General features: G+C 37.5%; 2 protein-coding genes across 10 annotated transcripts; both read right to left on the reverse strand.

The window, feature by feature from the left end:
• Nucleotides 1-136: 136 nt before the first annotated feature.
• Nucleotides 137-7,369, reverse strand: znf395b (zinc finger protein 395b). Of its 8 annotated transcripts, none has more exons than XM_084092082.1 (10): nucleotides 7,290-7,369; nucleotides 5,834-5,944; nucleotides 5,588-5,733; nucleotides 5,297-5,403; nucleotides 4,809-5,008; nucleotides 4,594-4,694; nucleotides 2,998-3,238; nucleotides 2,768-2,857; nucleotides 2,555-2,673; nucleotides 137-1,492 (listed from the first exon to the last, which is right to left on the reverse strand). In XM_084092082.1, exons 2-10 carry the CDS (start codon nucleotides 5,900-5,902, stop codon nucleotides 1,381-1,383), a joined length of 1,185 nt encoding a protein of 394 aa, XP_083948208.1. In that variant the 5' UTR covers nucleotides 5,903-5,944; nucleotides 7,290-7,369; the 3' UTR covers nucleotides 137-1,380. The 8 variants fall into 8 exon arrangements, with proteins under 8 accessions (XP_083948208.1, XP_083948205.1, XP_083948203.1 ...); XM_084092079.1 differs by having other exon boundaries at nucleotides 5,588-5,736; XM_084092077.1 differs by having other exon boundaries at nucleotides 5,588-5,736; nucleotides 7,238-7,343.
• Nucleotides 7,370-8,048: 679 nt separating this feature from the next.
• Nucleotides 8,049-17,370, reverse strand: paqr8 (progestin and adipoQ receptor family member VIII). Of its 2 annotated transcripts, XM_084091385.1 has the most exons (5): nucleotides 17,179-17,339; nucleotides 13,929-14,079; nucleotides 13,313-13,469; nucleotides 12,838-12,919; nucleotides 8,049-9,269 (listed from the first exon to the last, which is right to left on the reverse strand). In XM_084091385.1, exons 3-5 carry the CDS (start codon nucleotides 13,441-13,443, stop codon nucleotides 8,871-8,873), a joined length of 612 nt encoding a protein of 203 aa, XP_083947511.1. In that variant the 5' UTR covers nucleotides 13,444-13,469; nucleotides 13,929-14,079; nucleotides 17,179-17,339; the 3' UTR covers nucleotides 8,049-8,870. The 2 variants fall into 2 exon arrangements, with proteins under 2 accessions (XP_083947511.1, XP_083947510.1); XM_084091384.1 differs by lacking the exons at nucleotides 8,049-9,269; nucleotides 12,838-12,919; nucleotides 13,313-13,469; nucleotides 13,929-14,079 and adding an exon at nucleotides 14,430-16,429 and having other exon boundaries at nucleotides 17,179-17,231; nucleotides 17,308-17,370.
• Between the last annotated feature and the right edge of the window lie 395 nt (nucleotides 17,371-17,765).

Below are 17,765 nucleotides of genomic sequence, written 5' to 3' on the forward strand. Positions count from 1 at the left end.
GGTAGCAGGTGGGGAGTGTTCAGAAAACTTGTTTGAGAACAATTCATAGTCATTATTTGTGCAATTCGGTTTGGCTCCACAGAAATAGCACATTTAATTGTTTGCTTCCAACTGATGAGAATAAATGTAGCATGTGTTCCAGCTTTCTGCATTTATTTGTGCATGAACATACAAATGAGATCATCTTAGTACTTAACAGATTCTCCCTCACATTAATACTCATCGGATGTCACGGAATAGGTTTTGAAAACTGACACCCCCGACATGTAAAAAAAAATAACTAGCAGGTAGTCTTTCAGCATACTTTACAGTATTCTGCAAATAATTGTATGGTTTTGTCTGTGTAGACATTTTGGCTTTGTGAATAATTTTCATTTCAAACACGTTCTGCAAGCATTTATGGAAGTTTTTTCTTTTAATCCTTGCCACTTGTACATGAAATGCACACAAAAGGCCAATAAAATAATTTTACAATTGTTCTTGATATTTGTCATGCACAAATGACAAGCTTGTGACATTTGCATATTTTATCGTGTCTTCTTAATTATACATAATATCTTTTTTTCAATGTGATGTTATGCTTTCGAATCTTTTTAGATGTTTCCAAGGGGATGATCCGGCATTGTACAAGACCTTAACACTTTTTGGAAGGATGTCGAAAAACTTACGAAAGGAAACGAGCCCGATCTATTGTCCGGGCAGTATTCAGTCAAGCTCCCTTTAACTCTTTGCAATAGCACTTTGGTATTCAATCAAAAGATTATAGCTGCACTTTTATCTCCAGACAACATACTGTGACCACCATTGTGGCCAATATCATTCACTCAGCACCACTCTAGCTTTATATCTGGCAGTTTAGACTGATTAGGAAGAGCTGTGGCAAACGATAGTCAAACCTTGCGAAACTCAAAAGTTGTGACTTAATTCTGAGTAAATACATAGAAAAAAAAGAGACAATACATGACATTACACTGTTACACCTTTCAGGCTAACAAAACGGCAATAGAAAAAAACATCATGACAATGCTGAGAGCAATACATTGTCCACAGTATACAAAAATCAACAATCACTTAAATATCTTGGGTATGGATGAAGTGCAGGACTGGGGTAGAAAAACACCTTGTTCAAATACAGGGTTACACCTTAGTCTAGTGAGAGGGAGAGTTCACCTTTAAGAGCTTGGGATCCTACTACTCCACAGTCTCGATAGCTAGTACCAGCGTTCACTTCTTGGGAAATCATAGCCAAAACACTTTTAACGCTAATAGGAAAACAAAAAAAGGTAGAAAAGTGAAAAGAGGGATCCTCTACAGTGCAGGAAATAGTTGGAGAAAAGAAAGAAAATGGAGATTCTTCCTTGTCTCCTAAAGTCTTTCAGTTTAGTCTGGGAACCGCTGACAGGCTTTCTTCCAGCGGCAGGCGGTGCACCATTGGTCCCTGCGCTCCACGCCGTACACTTTCCGGCACTTTTTGGCCTCACCGCGGCCCTTTCTAAGGAAAAGATATTATAAAAAAATTATAGCAAACACTTATTTCTACTTGATTTAATTTTTTTTTATTGTTTAATGTTAAATTAAATTACATTTTTAAGTCATTAAACATTTTACAATGTATCTGAAAGGCTGCAAAGGCATATATATAATATATTAATATATACAGTACCGGTCAAAAGTTTGGAAACATTGCTATTTTAATGTTTTTGAAATAAGTCTCTTATGCTAATCATGCCTGCATTTATTTGATCAAAAAGTAATATTGTGAAATATAATTACAAGTAAGGGTTATCTATTTGAATATACTTTAAAATATAATTTATTTCTGTGAAGCAAAGCTGAATTTTCAAACTTTTTTCAGGATTCACTAATGAATAAAAAGTAATAAAAAAAACAGCATTTATTCAAAATAAAAATCTTTTTCTAACAATACATCTTTACTATCACTTTTTATCAATTTTACACATCCTTGCTGAATAAAAGTATTAATTTCTTTCAAAAAAAGAAAGAAATTACTGACCCCAAACTTTTGAACAGTAGTGTATATTGTTAAAAAAAATTCTATTTTAAATAAAATGCTGTTCTTTTTTTTAATTTTTATTTATTCATCAAAGAATCCTGAAAAAAGTATCAACTGTTTCCAACACTGATAATACATCAGCATATTAGAATGATTTCTGAAGGATCATGTGACACTGGAGTAACGAAGACTGGAGTAACGATGCTGAAAATTCAGCTTTGCGTCACATAAATTATATTTTTAAAGTATTAAAATAGAAAACCATTATTTTAAATTGTAATAATATTTCACAATATTACTGTTTTTTCTGTATTTTTGATCAAATAAATGCAGGCTTGAGCATAAGAGACTTCTTTCAGAAACATTAAAAATAGTAATGTTTCCAATTTCCAACTTTTGATCGGTACAATATATATTTTTTGTTCATATATATATATATATATATATATACCGGTATGCACTAGGTGCTACTAGAGTTTTAGTTTTGATTAGAGACCTTTTTCTTGACTACAGAGGGCAGCATTTAACTAAGCGGTTCACCTGAATGAACAGTGCCCTCTGGAAGGAGATGCACTCATGGTCTGTGATCTGGTGGGGGCGCTGTTCCGCTGTAGCCACTGCTCTCCAACACTCACTGACCGGCTGCGAGATGTTGGAATCTACAGAGCAACATAGTAATAAAGACCAGATGGCATAAACTGTATTAAAATGCATCACTTACAATGCTAAGTGCTTTTGGAGAGGCAGACCAACCTGAGGTTTCTGCTGGACACCACCAGGCAGGCTCCAGGTACAAAAGGTGGGAGAGCCTGGAGAGACTGTCACCTGAATGGGCGCGCAGGCCTGCAGTAAAACAACACAGTGATGAAAAAAACTAAATCACATGCAACAAAACACACTAACATCACAAAGATTTTAGACAAGATTTCTATACATCATTTCCAAACAGCATCAAACAATCAGTTTCAGCCAGTCATCTGTACCTGATAGAGATGTTCAGTGTGGATCTGCCACACGCTGCTTGGAGCTGATTGGCTGAGTGGGGTTGACTGGACTGAAGTATCTTGGTGTCCAGGGGTGGATTGGCTTTGAGTGGAGCTGCAGGACGTCCAGGCCCCGCTTGAGAAGGAAGGAGCAGGAGATGGAGGTGCAGTTTCCTCATCTTCAGAGGAGACCTCTGTGTAATAGAAGTCTTCCTCCCTATGTGACTGTTCTGAACCCCCACTGTTTGAGAGAAAATCATATAATGGGAAGAATAAGAAATCTTATTTGTTGCATATTTGCAGACCTAGTAAATAATGTAAACTTTCATAGTATACATGGATTTTCAAACCAATAAAACACATTGCTTAACATTATTAACCCTGACAGTCACAGTCACACTTTAGATTAGGGTCTAATTCTCCCTATTAACTCTTTCCAAGTCAGCATTTGTGAAAAAAGTTGCCAGCCACTGCCATTTTTTTTAATCATTTTCACAGAAGTTTCATGGCCCCCAGAATATTTTGTTGTATGAATATCCGAACATGCAATATGTCAAAAGAAAGAACAGACCCTCTGCTTTTAAACAACAACAACAAGTAACATTTTGATTTATATGCTGTTTAATATTGATGATTGCGTTATTTTACATGCTTACATATGATATAATTTGTGTCTGCTTCTTTTTTGCCTGTGTTTTGATCAGGAGGTTCAATCCTGTTTCAGAAGTTGCGTAATAACACCCCCTACTGTATAACAGTGAAAACACGGAAATCCGGAAATTTCCGTCAATGGCGAGGAAAGAGTTAACTAACTATTAAAGGTGGGGTATGTGATTCTCTTTTTTGTCCATTTTTTCAAAATCACTTGAAATCCTATTCCTAACCCACTTACAGCCACTGAGTTAGAAGCACTGAAATGAAAATTAAGCAATTTAATCATCTGTGGAACGAGCAGGACTCGAAAAACTCCAGCCAATCATTTCCAAGACCACCTAGAATCATTGGACAGTAAGTTCGTCAATCAAACGGTCGTACCATACCCCCCTGCCCCCATCCCCCTCGCGTGCGTGCGTGACAGCGAGAGACAGAGAGAGAGTAATGGGTGGAGTCAGGGCCAGCGTTGGAGGAACGAAGATAGGACCATTTGAGTTGTGTATTTTCAAAATCTGCCAGCCGTTTTGCAAATCCCATACCCTACCTTTAACTATGACTTGTGCCTTAATAAACTCCTAATTACTGCTTATTAATAGTTAGTAAAGTAGTTGTTACGTTTAAGTAGTGGGCAGGATTAAGGGATGTAGAATATGGGCATGCAGAATAAGGCTTATGTGCTTTACAAGTACTAATAAACAGCCAGTAATATGCATTACCAAAAAATCTTTTTTTTTTTTTATGTTTTAGTTTTTTGAACCTTTAAACAAAAAGTTTGTGTATATGTTTTATTTGTTGAGTACCATATTTGATACACCAGGCTTTCATGGCTCATATTGAATGATAGTTGCATATACGATATAATACAGAAGGCTTTTTAGGGTTAAAGATGCATCATAACAGTTCTGTGCCATCTCAGTTGTTCCAAGAGTTCGGTATGCTCACCCCAGGTGAAGAATGCGAATGTGCCGTTTCATTCCGACCCGTGATGTCAGCACTTTCCCGCAGCCAGGCCACAGACACCTGTATGCTCCCCTGCTCAAGCTCTGAGAGTGAGACACAAAAACAAAGAGTGACTCACATGTATTTTTACAACATCAGCTTAAAACGCTGTCTATTCCCCCTCAGGTTCAGCAACCTGACAGTCTTCTCATTCTCACCTTGCACCTCCTGGCCTCCGGCTCCTCACATGCGGCTTGGTCCAGCTCCATGTGCAGTCCTTCGTCTGTCAGTTGGCCCGAGCTCCTGTCCATCTCAGTGACTGATGGAGAAGGGGCTGGGCTTACACTGCCATGGTCCCAGCTCCAGTAACCGCTGCTGCCGCTGTCAGACAGCTCACCTCCGCAACACTCCATGTCCCCTATGGTAAAAAGAGAGGAAACGTGTAAATAACACAGGAATAACCATAGAATTGTGTTATGCTGTACAATAAAAATACAATACAATAATTGTTCGTTTATATAAGCGTATATTAAAAAGATGAAAACAATCAAACAAACATATTTCAGTTCAAGTCTACTAAATTCTACTTCAAATCTGATGAGATTTTGTTTCAAATAAACAGTCTGCGTTGGTTTGTCAAACAAGCATACACTGAAAAAGTGTTCCTTGTTTGGTAAGATATGGTTTCCAAAAGAAGCCAGTTCACCTGGTAGGAGGTCCCTCTGCGGGGGGCTTTGGACCACTGGACTGCAGGACAGACTGGTGAGCACCATTGCAGCCATGATCTCATCCATCTCCACCGACTCAGGACTTCTGATATGGCAGAGAGTAAGAAAACTGTTCACACTACATTACACTGCAATATAGATCTACGAAGAACATGATGCACACAATAACATTACACCTTACACATAGATAAAGTCTTCTCTAAGAGAGTTAGGATTAGAGTGATAAGATTTTGTGCGCAAGACAACAAACAAAGATCTATAAGGTTAACCTGTAAGGTAAGTCCACACCGAAAGAGTGTGAGAATGATAGGTTTGTTTGCTGTGCGCTGACATCAGCAGACCACTCGATCTCGGGGCCTGAATTCGTCTTCTTCTGCATGCTCACCCCTTCCTGCCCACAACACTGCATGTAGCTCTGCTGGATTGGAAACAATCAATTATATACAGACTATCCACACTTTCCTCCTTCTATTTGTATGTTGCAGGGGCTATATATCAATTACTGTGATACACACCAATCCGTCCTGCCCTTCTGTGCCCATCGGTATTGTGTCCAGTCCTGCTCTGGATCTCACCGCTGCCATGCTCTCAGCTGAACAGTCGGCTTTGTCTCTCAGTAAAAGAATCTGGAAAGCAGGGGAAAGCATGTTATAACAACACCGTTCATTTAATATTGCATGTTTTAATCTGAGGGCCAAGCTGGCTAATAATAACACCCATTCTCTGCGACAACGCCACGATGCCATGAAAACGTGCAAAAATAATAAATAAATACATTTACAAATATCAATCTCTTAAAAAAAAAAAAAAAAAAAAAAAAAAAACTAATGCTCTCATACCCGAAATTTAAGGGAAACCTAAATAATCAGATATGGGATTTGAATAAAAAAGGCAACATTTTAATGTAAAAAATACAAAAATACCTGTATCGAATACACGCGGTAGATTTTTGCATTTGGACAAGCAACGCAGTATGATGTTGCTCGGTGCCTTTACTTTTTTTTAGGGCAACACACCCCCTCACTGTGAGCCTCTCAGATACTGTAACTCCGGATTTAGGGAGTGAAATCATGGAGAGATCCAAATCCCGCATCGGACTTCGGATTCATCTCAGTGACTCGAATGTTTTGAATCCATTCTTGCAGAGTTCCTTTCTCTAAGTTACATCAATATGTCAACTGAGTCAACTAAACTATCGTTTTTTAATCTATTTATGTGTCAGCTTTTCTTTCTTGCATCTATTTGAACTGCGGTTGTTGTTGTTTTTAACGTATTTACCAGTTCATGTCCGCCTTTACACTTATGTGTTGATTCTTGTCTCGATCACAAATGACAGAAAATAAGATGCTTGCTGACAGCGTTTCATTTACACAAAGCCTACAACACGCTTGCCTAAAATGTAACGATACTCCTTTGCTTTCATTTCCTCCAGGAAATGCAGATTTAGTTTGAATATTTGGAACAGTTAAATTAAACCGTGCCATTTGTTTAATCCAGATCCATACTTTAGCTGGGACGCTCGTAATGGGCGTTTACGTCCAGCAAAAAACAACCTTCCCACTGGGGGCGGAAGCTGTGCTCTGATTGGCTGACTCGGTTCCCCGAAGGACACACCTTCGCCCAACAACGTGTGCGTACACGAGTTTCTGCTCAACCCCCGTTAATGTACACAATCTAATAGGCAAAACAACAGACAGTTGCAATACAATAAATCACATTTGTGCAAATTACTCTCCAAAATGCATATTTAAAATCTTTTAAAAGACATGCATTAGATAGTCACGCTAAAACAGCTCATTTTAAACACCGTACTCTCTCGAAACGACCGCAGTAGGATTGAAATCAGAACAGTTCACATAAACACTGGCTACATGATTATAGTAGGAAAAGTCTGTAAACATGCAGTAACAAAAAATAACCTGAGTATCTGCCATACCGTCAATGAAAAACCGGCGTGTTTAATGATGTTACCTAGAATGTTTTCGTAGGGAGAGATGCCGCCGATGCCTGCTGCTGACGTCACGCGCGCTCCTCTGCCTGCCGTGAGTGAGTGAGTCAGTGAGGAAGGAGGGAGGGGGGGCTGTACGACGCGCTTGCGTCGGCTTACGTGCCCTCACAACATTGTTTATATAGCTTAACACGGTGCTACACAAATGTGTTATTCTGACAGTCACTATTCGTAGTATTATTACACGATTGTTAACTGTGCGGGGTTTATTTCATGTAGGCTATTTTTAATAGCCTAATAATAACCTATAATAAAGTGCTCCACACTTTTTTTAATTTCTTTATTTTATACATATATGTAGATTGTGTGTGTGTTCTTGTAAATATGATTTGAGGACACAATAATGACGGGTATTACAAGGTAAACAGGGTTTACAAGGGCACTTCCTGTGTCCACGTAAACCGAATGGCTTAAAATTATACTAAACGGTTTTTTTTTTTAAAGCCAAAAAGTTTTCTGTGATGGGTAGGATGAGGGTGGGTTTAGGGGGAAACAATATACAGTTTGTACAGTATAAAAACCATTACGCCTATGGAGAGTGTCGTAAACCACACAAACAAGTAGCCTATAGTAAACCCTATGTAATGGGGACAAAATGTCTCCATTACAAAGGCAATATCCGAAATCTTTGTCCGTGTGGGGACATTTTTGGTCCCCATGAGGAAAACGGCTTATAAATCATACGCGATGTTTTTTGAACATGGAAAAATGCCGAAAGTTTTCTGTGATGGGTAGGTTTATGTTTGGGATAGAATACACAGTTTGTACAGCATAAAAATCATTATATGGAATGTCCCCATAAAACATGAAAACACATTAGGCTACCACATAACCATAATCACGTTTTTGTTCAAATTATATAGGCTATCTTTTATTTTCAATATTAATGATATAGGCTACATGATAAAAGTATTCCACACTATTACACACACACACACACAGTCAACAACATGTAACAAATATCAACCTTTATCTTATATATTTCCATATTTAAAATAAGTCATTTTAAATGAAATGTACAGTTTAGACAGAAGTCTGCCTGCAGATTCAAAAGCAGTCCCTTGACATGTGTCACCTTTCACCTACATCCTTTGGTCTATTTCCTAAATATTCAGCTTTGTGTATTTGCAAACAGACATTTGGAAGAACATGTTCACCGTGTAAATGATGTCTGGGGATTATAAGCTTTCTTCTGTCTGCGGCCGTGGCCGACGGACTTCATCCTCCAAAGGGGATTTTAGGTCTGGACAGCACAAGCATGTTGGGTTTCAGTCTCTGAATCCAGTCTGGGTATTGGCTCGAGGCATTATATCATGTGACTCATGCTGACCTACAATAACCCAGACGTGTTTGGCTTCCTTTAAACAGTTTTATGTGAAGTTGCAGTGATGCTAAAACAGATATACTATTTATTTATTAATCTAAATGTTTTTGTATGGTAAGTGTTTTTAAGACTTATAAATTATAAAGATATAAAGACGTATAAAGAAGCATAAATATAAACGCTGCATTGTAAATGAAAATGTTGCCTTTGCGTCATCATACTAAAAATGTTTCTCTGGAATGGGAGGGACAGCCTCCCTAGCAGTATCTCTCATATCAACCACAGTATCTGAATAAAACAGAGGTTTTGTGCTTTTGTTTTTCCAGTTCACTGCAGCATAAACAACTGAGCTGGTCAAATGTAGATCATGGGTGTGAGGTGAAGAGAGACGCTGCTCCACCGCCTGTTTGTTGAGGGCTGAAACAGAGTGATTATCATCAGGCATTGTCATTGCTGTGGAAGGGCTCTCATTCTCCCCTTCAGCTTTGTCAGATGGAGGCTCTCTAATGCACTCGTAAGGATTTTCCTCATTCAGTTCAGCCTCCATGAGCGAGTATATATGATCAGATAGATCCTTGGCAGCTGGCATATATTCAGCACCCTGGGACTCAGGTATAATCTGCAATGAGGACATACATTTGTGAGAATAATTCTTTATTATTATTTACTTTTTTTCCCCATTCCACGTCACATGCCAGTCCTTCATGATTAAAAAAGTTTTTTTTTTTTAAATCATTAGTAGCTTTCTCTATCTGCTCTCCACTACAGTGCCATTTCCCTTACAAGATTAATCTAATAACTCTTTGGAAATTACTTAACCTCTCTTGCTGATTCACTGCAATTTACCACTAAGTGATTTTAATTGACCATAATAGGATGAATATGGTTCAACGGTCTATTACAATTGGTCTCAAAGCAGGAAAAAGTTTCTTCCTCCTAAAGCAAATTGTCAACAGTGGTCCGCACTACTCAACCTTTGTTTATATAGCCTACTGTGCATATATAGTACACTGGGAAAGTAGATATGTGCAGTTTTTTAGCGCAAGGAAAAGGAATCATTTCAGCATGATCTCTTACAATGATTTTTGTTGGTGTAACCTAATTAAGTCAGGTTGATTTGGTCATATATTTTGAATAATATTTTGACTTGAATAAACCAGGTAATTTAGATATTGTCAAGTGAAGCACATTTTTAAGAAACCCTGGCAAATAATGTTTACAGGGAACTTCAGTTTTGAACAATTTTCCATTGTAAACTCTAAAAAATGCTCTAAAAAACGGTTTGGGTCAAAAATGGACAAACCCAACCGTTGCTTTATATTTTAAAATTAAATTTTAAACCCAATGGTTTGAGTTTCCCTTACGAAAAAGAAGTTTATTCAAGTGTTCTATTAGTATACTTCTTTTAAACTAAAAATAAGAAAGTATACTTTCAGTCTACATTTTATATACTTCTCAGAAATATACTTAAAATTACACTTGACTAATACTGAGAGAAAATTCAAGAGTTATTTTGGCCTGTACTTGTTCTCAATATTTTGATTGAGATATACTTAAAAGTATAATTAAGTATTCAAAGTATACTTGGCTTGTGTTAACTCTTTTGATTGAGTTGCCTATTAAATATACTTTTTTTTCATAGTTTTTCATATACAGTCTTATGAAACTTAAATTGTTTGAAAATATTGATTAGAATATTGATATAAAACAGATATGTTTCTAATTCTGCGTATCTGAATTTTTAGTCCACTGGTACTGTATAGGACTTTACTCTAATTCTACTTTACTCTTTCCCCCCATTGACTGAATTTTCCAGCTATCCCTGTTTTCATTGTTATACGGTAGGGGGCGCTATATGACACATCTTCTAGTACAGAATCTCCGGATCAAAACACAGGAGAAGTTGAAACAAGTGGTAGAAGATTGCTCACGCAAATGTAAAGTAACGTGATCATCAAACATTAAACAGCATGTAAATCAAAACTGCTTAATGTTACCAAATGAAATGTCGAACCCATGAAGAGAAAACTACTGTGAAGCTCGATCTACTCCATGTGTGTTTTGATCATCGTTCTGAATCTGATCAAGGTGTAGGCCTAGTCTTTCACAAAAATGCAGAGGTGGACGAAGTACACAACTTCCTTACTTGAGTGAAAGTATAGATACTACTGGTCAAATATTACTCCGTTACAAGTAAAAGTTGTAAAGACCTATTTTTACTCAAGTAAAAGTACAGAAGTACTCGTTTTTAAAAGTACTTGAGTATCAAAAGTAAAAAGTAAATGTCAATGCATTGTTTTATTATTGTTGCATTGTTGTATGTAATACTTAAAGTACCGTATGCCTCTGAATCTATGCCTGCATACCTACCATCATATCAATATCAAATTTATTTCTAGAACACAGTTCCAGACAGTTGAATGTGAGATTGAATAAGTGCACTCAATAACGTCCACAATGGTTTCGGACACCCAAATGGCTGTTCCCTCAAATAGTGCCCTATTTAAAGTTTTTTGGCTTTTGAATATGTTAGCCTTACTGTTATCTATAAGCTAGTGTGCTCCAAAAAAGTGTCAAAATTTGCATTTAGAAAACCAAACCCAGCGTTGAAAATGAAAATCAGGTTTATGTCAGAATCCAATGTCAGATTGACGTTGATCTCCAACATTGGACAGACGTTGTATTGTGGTTGAAAATGAAAATCGGGTTGACGTCAGAAACCAACATCAGTCGGGTTCTGACATCAACCCGTCTTTTATTTTCAAACAATATCCAACGTCAATCTGACGTCGGGTTCTGATGTCAATCAGATGCAGGGTTCTGACGTCAACCCGACTTTCATTTCCAACCAAAATGCAACCCCTGCAACCAAAATCATCCACTGACTGATGTTACTTTCTACTCAAGGACCTTGACAGAATTGTAGTGGAGTAAAAAGTATGATATTTGTCTTTCAAATGTAGTGAAGTTAAAGTAAAAAATTTCCAGAAAAAATAATACTCAAGTAAAGTACAGATACTCAAAAAGTGTACTTAAGTACAGTACTCAAGTAAATGTACTTTGTTACTGTCCACCTCTGCAAAAATGTGATTTTCTCAACTTTTTTGTTTAAAATGTTGCCTTTCTTTATGAAACTTACCGACAGTTAAAGGTATTTTTCTAGTATAAAAAATAATATCTACAGTTGAACATAGTAGTATACTGCAAGTGAAAAAATAATATAGTAAACTATAAGTATAATGTTATGGTCACTTAAAGAAAACTTACAAGTATACTTTAAGCAAACTACTAGTTTAGTAGTTTATACTGCGAGTACACTTCAGTGTGTACTTTCATAAACTAAAAAATGTAGGCTACTGCTTGTATTAAAATAGTAAACTACTAGTATACTTATAAGTTTACTTGTAGAACAGATGCATTACAAATGAGAAACCTAGTTGTGTACTTTACTACTTTACTGTACTTTACTGTGTTGTTTACTACTCTTACACTTATACATATTCTTTTATATACTAAAAGTGGGCCAATTTAGTCCCAAGCAGTATTGAAATAGTACACTTACAAGTTTACTACAAGTACACATTGATAGTATACTTACATAAAGTATACTTAAAAATATACTTGAACATTACTTAAAGTCCCCGTGAACCGGAAGTTGCAAACGACTTTTCTCCAGTGTTGTGACGTATTTCCAAGTGAAACGGAATATTGAACAGAGGGCAGGGTTTTACTCTAGCGCTCCTCCTCTCCATCGCTGCTCATAGCAGACTAACGGTTTGAGGGGAGTGGTTAAGCGCTTTCAACCCAAGCCGTCAAACTGACGTCATCAGAGAAGGAACGCCATTCCAGACCGGAAGTAACTTTTCAGATTTTGATTAAAGATTACCACGGCAAACTATTTTTTTCTGTGTATTAACTTGCATGGATTAATTGTTCACCACAAGACTAGTAATATGCGCTAACAAAGTAACATTTTGCTAAAAGGGTAAATTTTGATTTCATGTCGACTTTAAGTATACTTCATAAAATGAACTTGAAGTATACTTCTTTTTCGTAGGGGTTGTCCACTTGACCCAAACATGAGTTGAAACAACCCAGCATTTTTTAGAGTGTAGCAACAGCCAATAGTAAAACAAACTTATGTAATGTTTTCTGAATATGTGTGGTGTCTTATGTCGGTCTCTTACATTTTGTGGAGATTCTACTGGAATATTTCTTTTCTCTTGTCTGTGTAAATGGCTGGATGATGCACTGTCAGTGTCAAACATACTGGAGACATAAAAAGAAAAGTCACTATTTCAAATGTTACAGATATAGCATCCACAGTGCACGGTTTTTGCATGCAAACATATAGGCTATTATCAGTACTCCATCTTCATGGTTTACATATGCGGTTGACAAACAGGTCCCTACTTTTATTATAATATCACAAACACAAATGATATTCATGCCGTGCATGTGAACTGGGCTCTTGGTGACTTGTGCGTCTGAACCTGTCATTGCACATTCCACTGAGATCACCCATTTACTCACAGCAATTCAGCTTCTGTTACAATCACTCCCTTCTCTTGGGTGTGTTTTGAATCAGTGTGAAAATGAATAATAAATTCCTAAATATGCATTTAAATATACAGTGAAAGACAAAAAAAGTAAGAGACTTACCTGAAACAGCTTGTACAAAGGCTGTAGAGTGTGACATAAATGATGATGAAGAAGGCTGACACAATACTAATCTGAAGAGATGAAGAACAACCTGATAACCAGGGAATCAGACCCTCCTCAACAGGAGCCATCACTCTTCATCCAGTTTCTGTAATGACTGAAAGGTATAGAAGGAAACTAACATCAATAATCTGCCACAGTTGATATTCTCAATCAAAACAAGCTATGAGATTGTTGATGAGCCAATGAGCAAAAGTAATGAAAGCGAATATAATGTAAGCTGTTATTGCTGTTCTCACAAATATGATTAGCTACTACACAGGTGAGTACATGTACAAGTCACGCCTCTCTTTCATGTTAACACGAACAGACTGCAAATGTTACGGCTATGTTTAGTGTATTAATATTTTAAAAATGCATGAAAAGCAATACCAAAAAAGAAGTAAAAAGTGATACTAAGACAATTTAAAATGTACATTAAAATACAAATCTTTAAACTGAATATAAATGAAAATTATTTTATTGCTTGGATCTGTGAGAGATTTGTTTTAGAAACTTCCTATAAACAGCCTTTTTCTATCAGTCTGCCTAAAAGAATAAGAGAATATCCCTTTACCTTTGACCTCAGTTACAAGATCCTAGATCACCTGTCATCATCCTGTCTTTACTGGCAGCAACACACTGATCCAACCGGGATTTGACAGTCGCACTTCCTCATTCTGGATTCCAGCAGCCACTCCAGTTCCTAATCCATATCTCCCTATATCCTAAAAGAATTCACTTCACTTGCATTTTACTTGTTCATGAAATTAGCTTAGTAGTTGATTTATGTATAAAGCTATATCATTATTTTTCAGATTTTTAAAGATATATGGTAAGTTCTGTTTTGAATTATATTTAAATAATTAAAACATTTCAACAAACTTTAATTTTTTTCCCGTTTTAAATTCAACACTTCTGCCTCCCAATGGACAAAGTAGGTATAATAAACTGTATTTTAATTATGTGGCTGCTCTTTAACACTAAAATAATTACTAAATGAAATAGCATGGTAAAGCTTTTAATTATAATTATATTTGTCATTCAGACAAAATCAAAACGAAATCAAAGGTTTATTAGAATGCTTGGATTTTAATCAACATTTATTAAAATACAAAGCACAATCAAAAGTACAAAGCAGTATCTAAGGCACCAGGGTTAAACTGAATTTCTGCCCCACTGAGGTAGAAATTATTTGCTATGCAAAATAAATACTATACATCACACATTAAGAGAGGAAGAAAGTACAGTAAATGCATTCAAAAACTTTATTTGTACGGCCCAAACAAAACTAAAAAATCATTACACCATGATTTAGGCAGGACATTTTTGTTTTGGCCTGTAGATGGCATTTATATTATATGAAGAGAGAATGTATTTTCTGTATAGAGTTGATCCATTCCTCCATCACAACACCGTCGCCTGACTATGCTGAGTGCAAAATAAAAGGAGCCACTTTATTCTTCTTATACCCCTCCAACTCTCTCACACACACATACTCTAATTTGGGCCAAGTCTAGCTTTACTCCTTAATTTGGATGTTTTTGCCTTCGAAAAACTCCTGTCTCAGACTCCAAACAGTTTTCAAGTAAATAGGCCAGTTGTGTAAAAGCCATACAGTACTGGATTTTAGAGGAATGTCGGCTAAGTGGTAGATTATCCTCAAGTCCTCAGTGAATTAATTTGTGGGGAAATCCCCACTTAGTATTTATGTTTGATTTGATTTGTAAAAGTATTTGATAGTCACAAAAGTAAAATGCCTCCCTGAGGCTGATATCTGCCATTTCAGATAAAACGGTACAAAAGCTGTCACTGGGGTGCTACCCTTTAAAAAGTTACACCTTTGTACTTTATTTACCCCATAAAGGGTGCATATGTACTTTAAAGGTACATATTCATGCCTACTGCCCATGTGACAGCTTTTGTACCATTTCTTCTGAAAGTGTGGGATTTCAAAATTTGTTTTGTAAAATCTTTTTTTTTTTAAATCAGTCTTTTTTCTTCAGCTGTTTCTGCACAGCTCCTCTCATTAGAACTGCAGTCAGAACACAGCACAGCACCAATAAGAAGAAGGATCCTCCAGTCAGTAAAATGAAGTGTTCTCCATGCACACCTACTCCAGACTGCTGATGCACCAGATAGTCTCTAAACATTGCTTCCAGCTGGCACATAGTACACATGGCCAGGAAGATGTGGAAGATCTGATGTCCGTGGCCCACAATGTCACATCTCCCTGGAAAGAAGCGCTCGGGAACTGGGCAAGAGAAAAACAGAGCCGATAACACAAAAAACACCACTTGCAGGGCGTGAAACACCAACACTGGCTCGTCCCAAGATCTGGTGACCAGGCGGTGAGCTACAGGGCTTATGTCGAGCAAGTAAGCCAGGCTGGTGGGAATTATCTGGCAGATCTTCCGGCGGAGGGGGTATGGACGGCGGTAACGGAATTTGGCGTAGCAGCAACTGGCGCAGGACAACCAGGCCAGCACCGCGGCACCAGGTAGAAACACAGCTCCCACTAGGCTGTGTCTCCATTCTGGCTCAGAACAGTAAAAATAGTGGCCTAGTGCACAGCCATATTGGTAAACAGCTACGCCAACGTAGTCTACGAAGAAGAGGGAGTAATGGGCCAGCTCAGAGTGTGACTGAAGCAGGTGGGCGGCCACGCTGAAACTGAGATAGGTAAGTGACGACAACACGTACAAAAACAGAGGCAAAGACGCCACATTGAGCGTTAGCCCCCACGCCCCTGCGAATAAAGAAAAGTGGAGTAGAAGCGCAGGGATCGCCAGCAGGTGCGTCCATACATTGAGCGACTCATTGTGACATTGAAAGAGGCTACAGAAGTAGCTCAGCCATTCCTGACGCACAGGACGATAGCCAGACAAGATGTAGGGCTCACGAAACAGGCTCGGCACATCAGAGGCGAGTACGGTGGCTTGAGGTAAAGGTAGACGGGGCAGCCAGTTCGACAAGTGTGGTAACTGACCCAGCTGCTGTATGCTCAATGTCAGTGCACTAAGACGGCCCAAAACTCCACTTGGCATGGTGAAACTCTGGATCAATAACAAAAATGAGCTGCAACGAGAAGCAGAAAACAGCACGAGGATAAATTATACTGAGAAATCAGTATGCCATGATTCATACCTCTGCCAGACAAAGAGCCAGTTCTTGCTGAACTAAACCTCTTACACATGATAAGTTAATATCTGGCCTGGTTGAATTGATCATTGTGTTTGCCAAGTAGGCATACTCACATTGTGCCCTGCCGTATATTCCTCCAAACCAGCGTTTCTCGATTTTAAAACACTAGCTGTGTCTTGAAACCTAGTATGTTGCATTATATCCATATACAGCACTGTTGGGGGTTATAGATGGTTTCAGTAATGGTTGCATTATGTATGGTGCCTAAAAATGCTGTCTAGATAGGGAGTTTAGGTTATTAATTATATGTGCATTCTGTGATTAGTATTCTATATTAAAAAAAAAACTCAATACTATCTAGACTACTGCTGCAACCACCTTACAGCACATTTCAGTGTAGGCAAGGCTTGAGAACAGTTTGCCAAAATTGGTATATTTAATTGTAAACTTGTAAATTATCATTATAAATAATGAAGAATAACAAAATAGGCTACTTTTAAATGTGCCTTATTAAGTAAAGAAAGAGCAAGAATAGGCTATGTGACATTTATACAACCTTCAGCAAAAAATAAAAAATAAAAATTTGCCGGAATAAAGCCGGAAACTTTCTGTAGCGACTAGCATATGCGTTAAATAAAAAAGAGTTTATATTATCGTATATATGTATATTAGTAGCTCCTCACCTGTGCGGCACTGGTGGAAGTCGCTCTTCACTCTGCCCAGACTTCACTATTCACTTTTTAAAAGATACAAGGGGTTTCATATCAACCTAAAGATTAAATCCGGTTCTCAGACTTATGCATTATTATTACCTTGGCAACTGTGCTGTCCATGTCCAAGTCTCAACTGAGAGACCGGTTGTGTCGGCTCCTTGTGAATTTGGGCGGGGCAAAAATTCACTAAGGGACTCTGACTCAGAAAATGACTCAGTTCACTGTGTTCGAAAAAACTAAAATATGAAGAAAAAAATTAAATAGGCTATAATAAAAAAACAAAAAAAAACATCACAATAAAAACTGCTTACATGATTGTCAAATTCCGATAGCCTACATTTTGATGGCTTAAGACTAAATTTCTCAAAATAAAATGAATTAGAGAAAAATTCTGTCAAATCAGCTCACTATGCTTCAGTATACAGTGAAAGTGAATGGTGACTTAAGCCTGAAAACTATGGTGGATGGTCGGCCATCAATGTTGCATCATGCATAAAAGACAGCCTGAGAATTTGATCCAGTACGGAGCCCAATAGTAAGAAAAGAGTGTATAAAAC

The sequence above is a fragment of the Abramis brama genome (genome assembly GCF_963993115.1).
Source record: "Abramis brama genome assembly, chromosome: 18".
NCBI classification, from domain to species: domain Eukaryota; kingdom Metazoa; phylum Chordata; class Actinopteri; order Cypriniformes; family Leuciscidae; genus Abramis; species Abramis brama.